This window comes from Bos grunniens, chromosome 15 (genome assembly GCF_055505025.1).
Source record: "Bos grunniens cultivar Pamir isolate PY7600 chromosome 15, Bosgru_T2T1.0, whole genome shotgun sequence".
NCBI lineage: Eukaryota > Metazoa > Chordata > Mammalia > Artiodactyla > Bovidae > Bos > Bos grunniens.
The window spans coordinates 57806999-57824130 of NC_141179.1; the positions used below are offsets into that span (position 1 = coordinate 57806999).

The 17132-nt window shown below is 37.1% G+C and overlaps 1 protein-coding gene across 8 annotated transcripts in view; it reads left to right on the forward strand.

Moving 5' to 3' along the window:
* Window positions 1-17132, forward strand: part of ANO3 (anoctamin 3) — a 496934-nt gene that overhangs the window by 427457 nt on the left and 52345 nt on the right. For all 8 annotated transcript variants that reach the window (XM_086340919.1, XM_086340918.1, XM_086340920.1 and 5 more), the window contains 3 exons: window positions 14413-14495; window positions 14921-15061; window positions 15598-15762. In XM_086340919.1, the coding sequence (XP_086197045.1) occupies window positions 14413-14495; window positions 14921-15061; window positions 15598-15762 (389 nt within the window). The remainder of the gene's footprint in view (window positions 1-14412; window positions 14496-14920; window positions 15062-15597; window positions 15763-17132) is intronic.

The window sequence follows — 17132 nt, forward strand, 5'->3', positions numbered from 1 at the left end:
TCGGTGAAAAAAAGCGGGACAGAGAGTTTGGTCCTGGTCACTGCTGTATCAAGGATTTCTGACACATGCTGGGTTCCCCCTTTGCAGATGAGGAAACCACAGTGAGTCAGGCCTGCACCTGTTGCTCGAGTGACCTGTGCCGGCCGCATGCTGTTCTCCAAACACATAAACAAATATTTTTTTCCCATTGTGAGGATGCCCGATTTGTGTACTCACAACCTGAATGCAGAAAGTGTTGTCTGCTGTGCGCTGAAACTAGATTTATAGAAAGTCACACTTCAGACAGTGGATTACTGTGCATCAGATCCTTGAGAAAGCTGTAAAATATTAAGTTAGAAATCAGCACCAGGACTGAGGTGGGGTTTCTTGCTGACTCTCAGAAGTTTGGGGGAGGTGGTAACTGGGGCCTGACTGAGAATGCCATGTGATCCCGAGTAATCTGGCAGCCTGCTCAATTAGTTTCCATCCTGTGTTCTCTTTGCTTTTCCTCTCAACTTAGAAGCCAGAGAGTTTCAGAAGAGCCTAAGTAATGCTTGGTTAAATACTAGAGTTGAATAACAACCTGGCATACTTCCTTTCACGGCTTATAAAAGGGAGAAGAATGAAACTGCACTTTCTGGGAGATTCCGCCCATCAATATTTGGGGACCGTCGCCAGGGTCTGTTCAGTTCAGTAAGCCTGAGGTTCATGCTTAGATTCTTTTGTGCAAGGAGATAGGTTTCCAACTGCTGAGAGAGAAAATGAAACTTTAGCTAAGGTTCAGGGGCTTTAAATTGAATGCAAAGAATCTGCCCAGTTAATTGGCTTTAAGAAAGAACAAGGTAATTCTATAGTTTCAAATTTTCTGAAGCCCAAAGTCCTTCAGAGTTTGATTAGAAATTAAGCCAATTAAGCCTAAAACATATTCACTAAAAAGATATTTAAGCTATATCTGTACTGGTAGGAAGAAAAGCAAGTTCAGTTTAATCAAATAACTAGTTACTGAGAAATGGCTTAATAAAATTCAATTGGTTATTTTCAGATTAGCTAGTTACTGGGAAAAAAAAAATTCAACTGAATAAATATTTTTATATCTGTGCTTAGAGAACTGAACATGACTTGGCAGGACCGGGTGTACCGTACATACCCTTAGGGATTTTCCTAGATATGTGCATGAATACATTATCACATTCTACTTAGCATAGTAATCATGGCCTATACCAGGCAAGGAAATTACAAGGTACTTCTGCTACAACTCTGCTTTCACTGCCACAAGAGTCAAAGTTAATCTCCAGTGACCCTTTTTTTCTGAAGACCCTAGCTGTGGCCTCAGAATCCTTCTCACTACTGCCGTCCTGACAGCCTTAACCAATTGAGTAGACCTGACCCTAGAGATAAACCTTGTTTACCTTCCCTGTCATGAGCACATCTGGAAGCAAAGTTATAAAATGAAAACTATGCATAAATTTAATGCCTCAGTTATTACTTAGCTCACGTAGTTGTGATCAGACACCTTTATGGAAGCACCTGAGTTGGAGTTAAAAAGTAATTTCTTGCCAAACAAACAAGTCTTGCTGAGATGCATTTCCAGGTGTACCTGTGCATGATACCACAGTCTAGGTAAGACCTATCCCATTTTGGACCTGAAGAACTCAACAATAAGGGACAATTACCGAACAGTTTCATCCGGCAAACCAGCTGAGATGACATACTGTGCGATGCTTACATAATTTGTGTTGTGCTTCCTTACCTCCTATGGAGGCTTTCATCTAGCACTCTCCGATTGCTTGACACCATTAATTAGAGCTCACAATACATGATGGAAGAAGAACTACTGCCTCTTTGTCTTAAATGTCTCCACTCACCAGTGGAGTTTCCAGAACATGAAGTCACATTATTGTCACTGATGGATCTGAAAACAGAACCAGATTGTAGCTTGGGACCATGTCTCAGATAAAACCAAAATATTGTTCTAGGTCCAAAGTGGTATCTTATTTTACAAACCCTATTGCGTCACATGTGTGATACTGACATGACACATATGGAATTTGTTTTCATAGGTTAAATTCATTATTAGCAGGTGATGAGCTTAAAACAGATTCTATGTTTAATTTATGTTTTGTCTCTCCAGAGGAACATAGATTTTTTAAGCAATAAAAAAATTTTTGAGTAAAAATAAGGTAATATCATGGTTATATTATCTGAGGATATGTCAATGATATTCTTTACAAGCACAATGGAAATTGGCGACTGGAAAATTTCTTTGGGATGTTAACAGCTGTTTTAGTATTCTCTTAGAAGATAAGTAGAGGGATCATTCTCATAAGTGCTAACACTTGTTTAGCATACGAGGTGTTTTTTTTTTTTCCCTAAGTCATATGGTATTATAGTATGATCTTCATTTAACTGTAACTTCTTGGAAAGGTTAAACACTCTATTTTGGTGCTAAGGACAATGCCTGTTGTTAAGCAGAACTTTTGAAATAGCATATACATGGCATACATACACGCATAAATGGGGATCCTATGAAAGTTATAAATTGGGCATGTCAGATACAAACTTTAATTCAGGCATAGTTCAAAGAAGTGAATTACATAACCATAGCAAAACCTGTTGCATTCCTATCTACACATTTAAAGGAACATGTTTTCTCAGTAAACATCCTTATAGAAACAGGAAATTAAAATGCAGTTGATGATGAAACCTATCTGATTGTAATAAGAAGTAGTGGGTGTCCATGGATATCTGGACCGATCAAAAAACAAAAAGACCATTGACGTAACAACTTAAGAGAAACATTTATAATAAAATCTTATATTTTAAGCTTAATATTTATTAAATTTTGGAATGAATTCTATTTTTTTATTAATTGAAGTGATAATCCAGGTGTTTTAAAGAGACATATCCATTCTGATGTTCAAAATTGTTTTAATCATTTTAATTTCTGTCTGTATTTTTTTGTTTCAAAGAAGTATGATAAGGTTATCAATAAACGTTTTCAGGCATAAATATAAAGGATAATATTCTGAGGTAGAAATAGAATAGAATTGGATTTAAAGATGAAATGGAACCATTAAAATGTTTCAGTAGATAAGAAGAGCTTTCTGAAAGTATATATCTTAAAGGGATATGAATTAGGTATAAAAGACCAACATAAAAGTTATATTTTAAAATGTCAGTTTTTATAATGCACTGGAAATTGCATTGTTTGCCACAATTAACATATATGATGAAAATAAATTTTGGGTGTCATAAGTATATATAATACGATACATAGTTCTATAAACTTATTTGAGGTTACAAAAATTTTGAAGACCACTGATTTAATGCGTTACTTTTTCACTAATTTCTAAGGATTCAGAATATTTTACTGGGCATTTTTCTATAATAATTAGGGCCTGACCCAGTAACCATTTTACTCTCTTCTAGTTCCATTAAAGGAAAAAAAAAAAAAAATGCCGGAGAAGGTTTCAGAGCTTTTGCCAAAATGTGATGGAAACATTTCAAAAGTAGATATTACTTTCTTCAGTGTGTTACCATTGCCAGTGTGCTCATAATCTACTCTGTATGTTACTACAATAGATTTGTTAGCATGAGGTGGCCCTACCAAATCTTTATTCAGTGTGAGAACTCTGGGGCTCCTTCTCTGGCTGTGTTCTCTGTTGAATCCTGGTCCTGCTACTTACTGGTTCTGTAACCTGAACTATCATATCCGAAGACTACTTTCTCATGTATAAAATACAGAATGGGATATCTACCTCCTAGGTAGATATCCTAGACAGTGGGGAACCAAAAGATAAAGTAGGTAACGTATTATGTGTTGCTTGACACTAAATAAGGGCTTATCAATGATAACTATAATAATTTTAAAGATGGTAAAAATTGAAGCTTCAACATTCTGAATAAAAGTTGAGATGAATCCAACAAAATGTAGAAAAACTTATATTGGATTATTTTGAGCTTGGGTCTATACTTTAGTACATAGTAGTTGTTTGATAAATATTAATTGAATGAAAAATGATTTTTCATGATCATGAAATGACCCAATTTTAATTGATTTTTTTAAATAAAATCTTTCCCTGGTCACCCTTTTAAAAACTATAACTCTTCTTTCTTGATCTGTTTCATCTCCATTCCCTGCACTCTTTTCTCCCTCAGCACTTAACTGCCATCTAACATACCCTATATCTTATTTTAGTTGTTGTTTTTTGTCTGTTCCCATACTAGAAATCTCATGAAAGCAAGCATTTTTATATTTTCTTCATGGTTTTATCTACATAGCTAGAATAATTCCTGGCAAAGGCTAAATGCTCAATTAATGTATAAAGGAATGAGCAAATGATTGAAAGTGAACAAATAAATAAATATATTTAACAATAAATAAAAAAGTACACTAAGCATAAAATAACTGCAAGTTCATTTTTCTTCTACCTAGAATAGTCTTCCAATTATAAGCTCAACAGATCTGAAATAATCTTTTCTTCACTTAAAGATATTCTTTAGACATCTTTGTATATTTATACACATAGATCCTTGAGCAGTTCCCTTTAGCAGATGATAAGAGACGGGAGGTAGTTCACAAGAAGAGTTGATTTTAGCTAGGGATGCATAAAATTTGTATTGTAACAGGTGAGAATATGGAGGTTATGGCACAAGTGTAGAACCATAGATATATATGGTTTTGATGAATAACTTATTCTGAATATTTAATTTTGAAAGATGAGAGACAGTAAACTGTTGAGTGACGTTAGAGGTATAGCTGCTGGATGTTAAAATAGGGAAGAGAAAGTATGATAGTATGGCAGCCCTGAGGGTCTACTCAAATCATTGATTTAAAATAAAACAAGTCATCCAGTAAAACTATATTTTTCCTCAAGCAATGGTAATGTGCTTGGGAACAGGTAGACAGCAGAGGGAATGTTGTTTTTAATTAGGGTTTTGTTTTAACTATGGGTTTATGTGACAGACTGAAAGAAGAGCTAAAAAGTTGACGGCATTTGCGAGTGAATATAGTGATTGATCAAGAGGATGCAGAGAGAAGAAATTGAGGGTGCAGGGGAGGAAAGGACAGAGAAAATGTGATGGGGAGAATGGATTGAAAATCTGGGTGAAAAGTTAATGGATCAAAAAAGTCTGGGTGAGGTTGTTGTTGGAAGTGAAGTTTATAGGAAGTAAGCTAAGGATGGAGGTGATAATTGGGAGATTATGGAGGGTTTGGAGTGACTAATCAAAAGTACACCTTGGGAGGGCAGGCATAAGATAGAGTAGGAGAAAGCAAAGAACTGAGAAGCCAAGATACTAGAAATATTATCGGTGGATGTTGTACTTTCAAAAACTTATTTTGGGAGTCACGTTGATAAGAGTTACACTCAGCTGACTTAAAAAGTTTTTTTTAGAAAACTTGGGGAAGTATCCCAAGGGAGTAGTAAATGACTTCCACAGAGAAAGAGGGTAGAAAGTATGAACTGATAATATGAGACTCAAGTCTGTGAATCTTTAAGGAGGAGGGAGAGAAAAACTAGTCTTGAAGCAGCAACGAGGAGCAAAAAATTCAATGCCTCATCTTTGGCACCTGTTGGTGTGGGAGACACATAGCCATCACCTGAAAATGTCACATAGAAAGTGAAGTTTCAGGAGTGTCCCCTAAGTGTCCCTTACTTGTCTCAGTTGAGCAAGGAGGTGAAGGAACATCTTGCCAGGATGGAGAATTCTGAGCTCCCTCTAGACGCCTGCTGATGAAAGAGTTCTGAAGGGAAGCCTCTTACTGCTAGCACCTAAAGCAACTTTTCTTTCCAAGAGGGCAGTAGCAGCCTGCTGGGAAATGATATTGCTCTCTTTAACAACTGCATGATATTCCACTGTGTGGAAGTACTGCACAACTGATTCATTCCCGTATGATGGAGTATTCTATTATACAAGTTCACATCTTTTAGAATCCTAATTTTGTTATAGAATCTTTAGATAGCCATTGCCTAATTTATCAACTATATGATGTATTTTGATATTAATTTAATTAAATCAAGTTACAACCGGTTTTAAATATAATAAAGTGGCAAAACTGGCAGATTGATAATATTGTAGTTTATTTTTCTACCTTTAAGAAGAGATCCAAGTGAAATCACTGCCTTTAAAAAAATTAAGATGGATAATTAAAAAATCCTGTCATTTCTAATTTGTTTCTTTCTGGTTTTAAAAGTTAGAGTAACAAGTAATAACCTCACAACTTTGCCAACAAAGGTCCATCTAGTCAAGGCTATGGTTTTTCCAGTAGTCATGTATAGATGTGAGAGTTGGACAATAAAGAAAGCTGAGCACTGAAGAATTGATATTTTTGAACTGTGGTGTTGGAGAAGACTTGAGAGTCCCTTGGACTGCAAGGACATCCAACCAGTCCATCCTAAAGGAGATCAGTCCTGAGTGTTCATTGGAAGGACTGATGTTGAAGCTGAAACTCCAACACTTTGGCCACCTGATGTGAAGAACTGACTCATTTGAAAAGACCCCAATGCTGGGAAAGATTGAAGGCAGGAAGAGAAGGGGATGGCAGAGGATGAGATGGTTGGATGGCATCACCGACTCAAAGGACATGGGTTTGGGTAAACTCCAGGAATTGGTGATGGACAGGGGAGGCCTGGCGAGCTGTGGTCCATGGGGTCATAAAGAGTCAGACACAACTGAGCAACTGAACTGAACTGAACCTCATAACAAAAGAGTTTTTAAGATTTTATTTGCTGAGTGTTCTCAGAACTGAGCCATGACCTGGAGAGGAGCAGAGTGAGGAGAGAGTGAGATACCTAGGCTAGGTCTATATACTTTAAGAATCCAGATTTGTTCCTTGGCTCAAAAGCAGGGACAGAAGAAAAAGAAGTTATTCATGACCTAAAGGGGATTTTGATATTAAGTTCATGGGCAAAAAATAACAATGACAAGTGTTTTTCTCATCTCTTTGGAGGACTAGGAGCAATATAAACATTTTGCAGAGAACAATGAAAACATGTTAGGTTTAACTAAGCTGACAGTTCTATAAGGTCTTAGCTACAGTAAAAGGAAGGTAGTTTTGTGTTGCATCAGGAGAGAATCCTTATTAAAAACATGTAGCGTTGTCATAAATCCTCTTCTCTGAATGAATGCTTTAAACCAATAACTCTGCCATAGGCGTCACAGTGAGCTGGTCTTCTAGGGTCCAGTTCATTTGAGGACAAGTCTACTATGCTTTCTGAACTTTTGCAGCATTACCAGTACAATAACAGTAACTTAATTTCTTGAACATGGAGCTGTTGAGGATTTTGTGAGTAAGTGTGTGTAAAACATTTGAACAGGCTATCTGGAACATTTGTGTCTAATGCACAATAGCTATTCATTGGAAGGAGATACACAATTTTGGACGCTCTCTTTAGGAAAAGAATGCAAAATAAAAATATCAAAAGTTTACAAATTTTAAAAACTTCAAATGCTACATAAAATCAAAATCCATAGAAGTAATAATATTTTAATTAATTAGTTGCCTAACACATCTCCATAAATGCTTTTTGTCTTACTTTTTTATCTGCATTTTTTTTATTATCTATGCATGTTTTAGTCACTCAGTCGTGTCCAACTCTTTGCGACACCATGTACTGTAGCCTGCCAGGCCGTTCTGTCCATGGAGTTCTCCAGGCCAAGAATACTGGAGTGTGTTGTGATCTCCTTCTCCAGGGCATCTTCCCGAGCCAGGGATCGAACCTGTGTCTCCTGCATTGCAGGCAGATTCTTTACCGTCTGAGCCACTAGGGAATCCCAATCTCTGTATGATGTTTAAAAAGATATTTCATGGAAGGAATGGAGAAGTCATTCAGTTTTTCCTCTTCCTCTAGCACAATTAATTGAAAGTTATTTTATTATTTTGGACAGTTTTTAAAAAAAGATTTATTAATTTGTTTTGCTGCCTCAAGTCTTGGCTCTGGCACATGGGATCTTCATTGCGTCATGTGGGATCTTTGAGGATGGTGCACAGATTCTCCAGTTGAGGATGGCTCCCAGACTCTCCAGTTAAGGTGCAGAGGCTTTGTTGCTCCACAGCATGTGGGATCTTAGTTCTCTGATCAGGGGTTAAACCTTTGTTCCCTACATTGCCAGGCAGATTCTCAACTGCTGGGCTACCAGGCAAGTCCCCATTATTGGCAGTTTTGAAAGGCTTATTTCAACTTCATAATTGATAATGCCATGCACATTTTAATATTGTTGGAACTCTGAGAAAATCTCTGGTGTGTTTCATATATGACTTAAAGTTTGTGAAATAATTCCCATGGAGTAGTTTCTGGCCCCATATATCTTAGATCTTATTTCTCTTCCATAATCAGTACTGGATACCACAGAACATGTGCATCTCTTCATACATCCCCTAGCCTGGCACCTGAAAGAGTCAGCATGTGAACTGGAGGAGTCACCTCAGAAGCCAGTGCTACATTAGGATAACTGGCAATAATGGAACAACACTTGGAAGTGCCTGCAAATCACATAAACATATCTTACTAAATGCATGTATCCCTAATTATGGAAACCTTGCAATACTTAGCTATCAAAAACACTTGGCCACTACCTCAGCCATATTTGGAAAAATCAGAGATTCTGGCTATGTCTACAGGGAACTATTAGACACATCAAAATTGTAAATAGAAGCAGTTTAATTATTCTGGGACTAACTGAGTGTTTGCTTGAATTGTGAACCCAGAAGCATTATGCTTACTTCTGCATGTCTACCTTCACAAATTCAGATACAGTCGTCTAATAAAGGAAAAATAATAGTCTTTTCAGACAATTAAGTTATAACGTGTCAAATTTTTATTTGAGTTTGATTGCAAAGGAAAAGTCTTCTAAAAGACCAATGCAAAGATTTCTATCTTGGTAGAGACATTTATAAGAAAAGAAAATTGTTAGTAATCATTTTTAGACTCCAAAGCAAACAAAAAAGGGTGACTTCTGATTAATAGGTCACTCTCAACCTCATTTAGGTCTATTAGAAATCTGCTCAAACATTTTGTCTGTGATGCTAATTTCTTCCCAGAAGGATGTTGCAGATTATGTAGCTCAAAAAGTTCTGTATCAGACCATGTTTAGCAATAGTTTTTCCTTTAGCATAGAAAAAGGTCAGTGTTTGGATTAGATTTGAATTTCAGCCAAGTGACTTCCTCAGGTAACTTAATCTCCAAGAGCTTTGATTTGCTTCTCTACTGAAAGAGATAATAATCTTTACTTCACCTGGGTTGTTGTGGAAATGATAGGAGCTAATTAAAAATATGTCTAACACAAAGTCTTGAAATTTGAAAGTGCTCTATAATGGTAGTTTTATTCTTCCTCTTTGAGACTATGATGCAACTCATTTTCTTTTTTGTGTGTGTGCTCTAATAATAGACATTGTGCTCTCAAAAATAATTTTGAATTGAATTATTTGTTCTAGCAGTGGTCCCCAACCTTTTTGGCACAGGGACCAGTTTCATGGGCTTCCCTGATGTCTAAGTTGGTAAAGAATCTGCCTGCAATCCAGGAGACCCTGGTTTGATTCCTGGATCAGGAGGATCCACTGGAGAAGGGATAGGCTACCCACTCCAGTATTCTTGGCTTCCCTGGTGGCTCAGCTGGTAAAGAATGTGCCTGAAATGTGGGAGACGTAGGTTGATTCTTGGGCTGGGAAGATCCCCTGGAGAAGGAAACAGCTACCCACTTCAGTATTCTGGCCTGGAGAATTCCACGGACTGTATAGTCCAGGGGGTTGCAAAGAGTTGGACATGACTGAGCAGCTTTGACTTCACTGTACTTCACCAGTTTTATGGAAGACAGTTTTTCATTGGACCAGAGGCAGGGGAATGGAGTCAGGATGATTCAAGCACATTGCATTTATCATGCATTTGATTTCTAGTCTGACGCCACCACTGATCTGACAGGAGGTACTGGTCCGTGGCCCAAAGGTTGGGGACCTCTGCTCTAGAGGCAGCTTTACTGTCTTAAATACAAAAGAAGAAAAAGAACAATATAAATGGTTTGCTGGGTCACCAGAAAAAGATGGGCAGTGTTATGACGCATATGACTGAATTTTTATAAAACAGTCAAAATATAAATAATTGAAAAAGCATGTTTCCTACAGAAAAATATATAGTAGCTTTATTCAATGAAACCAAGAACTTTCTCTACCAAGTTCCCTATGTATAATAACTAACAGAATGTTGAAAAAAAGATTATTATAATTTATTATGGGATTTCCCTGCTGGCTCAATGGAAAAGAATTTGCCTGCTAGTGTAGGAGATGTGGGTTTGATCCCAGGGTTAGGAGAGTCCCTGGAGAAGGAAATGGCACACAGTATTCTTGCCTGGAGAATCCCATGGCTAGAGGAGTCTGGTGGGCTACAGTCCACGGGGTCGTAAAGAGTTGAACATAACTTAACGACTAAGCAACAACAACATGATCTATTATATTCTTCAAATGAATGAATAATAGTTAGATGTTAGATCACTTATAAATTATACCTTAATTTAAGGTTAATTTGTACAACACCTCTAAGAAGATGATTTTGCTATTCTTGTTTTTAAATTGTGAAAACAAAGGCTTATCATTTTTCACTAGTCTAAGGTCACATAATTAGAAAAGAATATAGGAAGCTCTCAAAACCAGAACATCTGTATCCCAAGCCATGCTCTTTCTCCAGCACCACATTGTCATTCCTAGATGGTCTGTTGGGGGTCTTTATAACTTGATCAAGAAGATAAATTGTATTTATTGTAAAAATGAAGTTAGTAATTTCTTTGATAGTTGTTGGCATTCGCCTATGATGCCAAGTACATTTCTAAGGATTCAATTCCAGGGGGATGTTTATAAGGTGAAAAGGCAAGTATTTAACCATGCTTGGAACTAGGACTCCTTACTGGACAATCAGAATGGATATTGACTTTAGTTCTGGAGCACTTTCCTGGAGGCCAGAGCTGTTCCAGGGGTTAATGCTACATGTACCTCATCCTGGTGAAGGTTTCCTGGAGAGGAAGGGCCAACCTGTGAAGGACATGATGCCTTTAGAGGGTTCAATTATGAATTTTTTTTCTTTTTCCCTGTCACAAATGAACAACCAGGCTCATTTATGACAGAAAAAGAGAAAAGAAAAACAAAAACAAAGAATGGATGCTTTTGAGTTGTGGAGAAGACTCTGGAGAAGACTCTTGAGATTCCCTTGAACAGCAAGATCAAACCAGTCAATCCTAAAGGAAATCAATCCTAAATATTCATTGGAAGGACTGATGCTGAAGCTGAAATTCCAATTCTTTGGCCACCTAATGCAAAGAGCCAACTCAGTTGAAAAGACCCTGATGATGGGAAAGATTGAAGGCAAAATGAAAAGGGGGCTGCAGAGGATGAGATGGTTAGATAACATCACCAACTCAATGAACATAAATCTGAGCAAACTCTGGAAGATAGTGAAGGACAGGGGAGCCTGACATGCTGCTGTCCATGGGGTTGCAAAGAGGTGAACATGACTTAGCAACTTAACAAAAACAAATGGTTGTGTCTCTGAGTGTCAACAACATATCAGCCCTAAATACACTTCTTTAGTAAAATACTTTGGATGGGATTGCCAAAATTGAAGTAGTGACTGTTTATGAATGTGGAATTGTAGGTGACTTCTATTCTTTACAGTTTAATTTATTCATTCAGCATACATTTACTGAAAGCCTTGTAAATAGCAGGCATTCCTAGATTTCAGAAGTAAGACAGGGGCTGTTTCTGTTACTTTCATTGGTGTTATATTTATAATCAGAGACTATTCCACAGAGTTAATTAAAGAAGTTATATCAAATATATGAATGGTAAGAAGAAATGTCCTGAGAAGAATAAATCCAGAACTTTAAAAAGATTAAATTGTATTTATTAAAAATGCATGGCAAAAAAAAGTTAACAAGTTATTTGTATAGACACCTAATTTTTTAGCAATTCATTTAGTATCCATTTTAATGTGAACAGGTGCTACTGAATGCCTATTTAATGTACAAATGTCAATACCATATTGAGTGACAGGAAGAGTTAACTTAGACACATTCCATCAAATTTAAGAGTCTGGTCTGGTCAAGACCGTGGTGAGAGTTCTCGTATTTTAATATAGCACAATGCTATTTATGTGTAGATTTTTATTTCTTAATGAAGTTTCCTATGGGGAAGAATGTCTGATTTTAGAAATTGGTAAGGATTTTCAGTGCTTATATCAAATACTGGCCTTCTCATGTTTTTAGAACATAGATATGTATTGTTTTATTTCTTACTTAGTATTTTTAGAGAGACAAAAGGAGAGGAAAATTGGAAGTGAAGTTAGAAAAAGATTCTGTGTCTTTGGACAAAGAGAAAATTTAACCAGACAAGAAGGTCTTGACTAGCCAGTTCTACAACTAATCAGTGGTGACTGACTCAAGTATAATCCAGCCCAAATATTCCAAATCTACTATTTCACACATAGGCTCTTTCCATTGATTAACCTACTAGATATTCATGCATAAAAAGCTCTACTAATTGCATTTCTGTAAAGCATTAACCAGAAAATCAATAACTTGTCCTAAGCAGAGAAATTTAAAATGTCTCATATTCATGGCCCTTCTGTTGATTGTAGAACCTGTTTAGTGAGGTTTCTGTTTCTACCTCATGTATAGTGATGTTGCAGTGCTGTGTGGGGAAAGCACATTATGCTTGCAAATGTTGCGGAAAAAATATCTGGGGAATGGAGGACTCCAGTTGTTCTCGGGTGTTGTCTCCATTGATGAGGCCAAGCATTTGCTCTGACACAATCTCATTTCAGCTGGGTCTCCTTTTAAGAAGGCTTCAAATCCTTATCTCTTCTGGTGAAAATAATACTTGGAATTCTTTTGGGGGCTCAATATATTCAGACATACTTAAATTCATTTGTGTTTGGAACTGACCTCTTACCCCTGATCCCCCTCTCATTAGCTACTCCCCTTCTTCAAAGTATAGTGAAGTAGTTTTTAAAACTTTTTCAACAATAATTATTTTTCCAAATAAAATTTGAACATGACTGCTCAATATATATTTATATAAAGAAAGGGATTCTCTGTCAAGGGACTCTCTTTCTTCCAATGTCGTCAGTGAAATTCCATGGAGCATTCCATGAAAACCTCTGGAATAATGCAAAGAACACTTGCACAGGAATTAGAGTTGCAATCCCTGAGTTGTTCAGTAATTCAGTTCATTTATTAAACATTTTCAGTATGCAAAGCACTAAAATGCTAAGGGGAAAAAGGCCCTCAAGAGACTTAACCTTCAAGTGTGGGAAAAAAACAGGTACAGGAAAAAGTTCTAGATGCTTTGCAAGGTCAGTGATATATATTGATCACTCTGGACCTTGTTTTTTGGTAAATTAAAATAAATAACTTCAGACTACACATAGAACTGTGCTTTTGAACTGTGGTGTTGGAGAAGACTCTTGAGAGTCCCTTGGACTGCAAGGAGATCCAACCAGTCCATCCTAAAGGAGATCAGTCCTGGGTGTTCATTGGAGGGACTGATGTTGAAGCTGAAACTCCAATACTTTGGCCACCTGATGCGGAGAGCTGACTCATTTGAAAAGACCCTGATGCTGGAAAAGACTGAAGGCAAGAGGAGAAGGGGACAACAGAGGATGAGCTGGTTGGATGGCATCACGGACACAATGGACATGGGTCTGGGTGGACTCTGGGAGTTGGTGATGGACAGGGAGGCCTTGCGTACTGTGGTTCATGGAGTCGCAAAGAGTCGGACACGACTGAGTGACTGAAGTGAAAACACATAGGACCTTACTATTCTCACATGCTTGACCCTGTGATTCCGTTACTCTGTGCCATTGAAATTGGATCACAGAGGAAAGCCGCTGGAAATGGACGTGAGACATGAAGGTACAAGGACTGGATGCAGCACGTGCATCTGTGAAATTTTTGTAATGTTGAGAAAAGTATACATGATAGTCAGTGAGATAAGAGTGAAAAAATAAATGCATAGTTGCTAAGGAGCAGAATTACTGGGCATCATCTTCAGCTATTTTGAAATGCTCTTCTACCTCCACGATGCACAGGAAACCCAGCTTTTCCCTGATAACTAAGCTCCCTTTTCCACTGAAGGCCTCTTATCCTCCAGCTTCATCTCCAATCCAGTTTCACAAGATCAGGGTCATGCTACCAAAAGTCTCTGCTTATTTATTCCAATAAAAAGAATCACTCTCCATTGAGAGTGCATGTTGATAATTTATATAGAAGAAGGTAAGGGAAGAAAAATTGCAGCTGTATGAATTTAATACAAATTAAATGTAGTTAATTTTAATTATTTAATAATATGATATAAATGCATCAATTCAAAGAAGAAAGGCAATGATGACAGAATGTGATGTCATCAGGTAAGAATTATAATAGTAATATTATTATTCTTATTTATATAAGCCACAGTCTTCCTGGAGTTTTGGAAAAGGAGAAGAAGTACACTAACCTATACTTGGGACCTTATTGAATGGGAAGAAGAGGAGGTAAGATGTTAAGAGACCAGGAGATAAAAACTGGAATAACATATGATGTCGGAAAACACTCACTGCCTTAATGTCTAAGCAGAAGCAGCTAAACCCAGCTCAGTCTTCCCTTGATTTTTTTTTGTTTTACTAACAACATTGTTATTTTATGAATATAATAGACACCAGTGATAAAATATGTACTTTTTAAGAGCGCTTCTTTAATGTCTCCTTAAATTCCATTAGTGGGAAATCATGCCAATTAAAATATAGCTTAGGGTTTAACCTGGAAATTATCTTGCATCTAATTTTTTGCAAGTTGCTTCTTTGCCAAGACTCAACATAGAAGTAGGCCAAATTCCAAGAATTTAGTCAATATTGGATGATTTTTTTTTTTTTTTTACTTTATGCCTTAGATATTTAATTAACTTTAGTTTTTCTCATAGGAAACCCTTCGTCCCCAGTTCGAAGCAAAGTATTACAAGATGGAGCGAGTGAATCCTATCAGTGGAAAACCTGAACCACATCAGCCTTCCTCAGACAAAGTCACTCGTCTTCTTGTTTCTATCTCAGGAATATTCTTCATGGTAAAGTAGAACCATCAGTCTCAGAATATTGTGGGATTCCAGGGTTAGAAAGAAGTTCTAAAATACCAACTCATATTGTGACCCTGAGGGGGTAAGCAACTGTATCCTGTTCAGTATGTTGGTGGTACATACATACTATTAAGCAAAATAAAAATCACAGCAGGTCATGCAGTAATTGCAGAGGGAGTTTGCATATGTTTTTAAATAAAATACTGTCTGGGAGAAACAAAGATCATCTAAGAAAAAATGGAAATTATGTAAGTCATCCTAAAATTAGATCCTCTGTTTTAAAACCAAGCATTCATGTGACAGTTGAGATTTGAACAACATATCATGCTAAAACAACTGAGGCTTACACTGTTTATTTTGACTCTAATGTAACTCAGTTCTTTAAAGGAAATGTTAAATTTATGTATGCTTTCTTGGAAAAGTAAATTTCTTTAGCTTTTGGGGTCAATGTTTTGGATCTATGTTGCTGCTTTTATTTTTTTAATAATGCAAAACGTGGATGTCTCTTCCGGTCTCCCATTTTGTAGATTTCCCTGGTGATCACTGCAGTGTTCGCTGTTGTGGTGTATCGCCTGGTTGTCATGGAACAGTTTGCATCATTCAAGTGGAATTTCATCAAACAACACTGGCAGTTTGCAACTTCCGCTGCTGCAGTCTGTATCAATTTTGTAATCATTATGGCACTGAATGTTGTAAGTGTTTACAATTTTTCAGTAGGTGTAAAGTGGGTGAGTAGAGGAGAGGTCTGTGTTTCCTTTATATTTGGATTGGATTTATAAGAAGCCAAAATAAGGCCAAGTATCATTTCTGGCAAAGACAGTTTGGCTTAACAGGAAGTATTTCATTTGTGTGGTTTACATGATTTTTTAAAAAAATTAAAATCCATGACAGTTGTATTGTCTTCCTTGGTCTTTGAATTTATAGTTTATTTATTTATTTTTATTTTTGGTTGTGCTGGGTCTTTGTTGCTTTGCACAGGCTTTATCTAGTTGCAACAAGCGAGGGCTAATCTTCTTTGTAGTGCCCTGGCTTCTCATTGCAGTGGCTTCTCTTGCGGAGCACAGGCTCTAGGCACATGGACTTCAGTAGCTTTGACACACAGGTGCGTGTGGAATCTTCCCAAACTGGGGATCGAACCAGTGTCGTCTGCATTGGCAGTGGATTCCTATCCACTGCTCCAGCAGCGAAGTCTTGGGTTTATAACTTGATTTAGTGATAGCTTCCACTCATCAAGTATCTAGTGTGTGCTGGAAATGGTGCTATGCTCTTTATTTAAGATGCTATGCTCTTTTCATTCAGATAAGGAATTGTTAGGTTTAGAAAACCAGTCCAACAAATTCAAACTCTGAGAATTTATTGGAAAGATATAGAAAATTCTGTTTGAAAGTGTAGCCTCGTTACCTCCAAGACCTCACGTGAAATGGAAAACAGTTTCTCCATTTGCATTTCTCTGAGACTAAGTATTTTTTCCTTCCTTCCTTTCTCTTCATCTTTCTGTCTTTCTCTCCCTGTTTCTCCTTTCTCTCTCTCTCTTCCTTTCTTCCATTCTCATCTTTTTTTTTTTTTTAAACAATGATTCTATTTGCATTTGTTTTCATGGGGAAGAGACTGTTTTTATCAGCAAAAGACTATATTGCCTAACAATGGCCGCTGTTTCAGTGTCTGGTGTGCTGGTGCATTGATATGCTTTTCTTATCTTCATTGACTCTAACTTCATGATCCTGTTGGTCAGTTTCTGTAGTTTATTTAACTTAGATCATCCAGTGTTTTAATGTGCTAATTTCTCAGAGAGTGCATGTGATTGGTTCAACATCACATATACCAATTAACTTGTGAACCAAATGTCTGTGGCTGAGAGGACATTATGCTTAGGTCTGCCCCTTTAGCAAGGTCTGTGGTTGGGGTCCTATTTTCTCTGAAGACAGGAGGCATTGACTGGCTCATTTAGAACAATTTATTTCCTTTAATTCTTCCAACACCACCACACGATCAATATTCTCTCCATTATGTAAATAAGGAAACTACAATTCAGAGAGCTTAAATAACTTGTCCCAGATTGTGC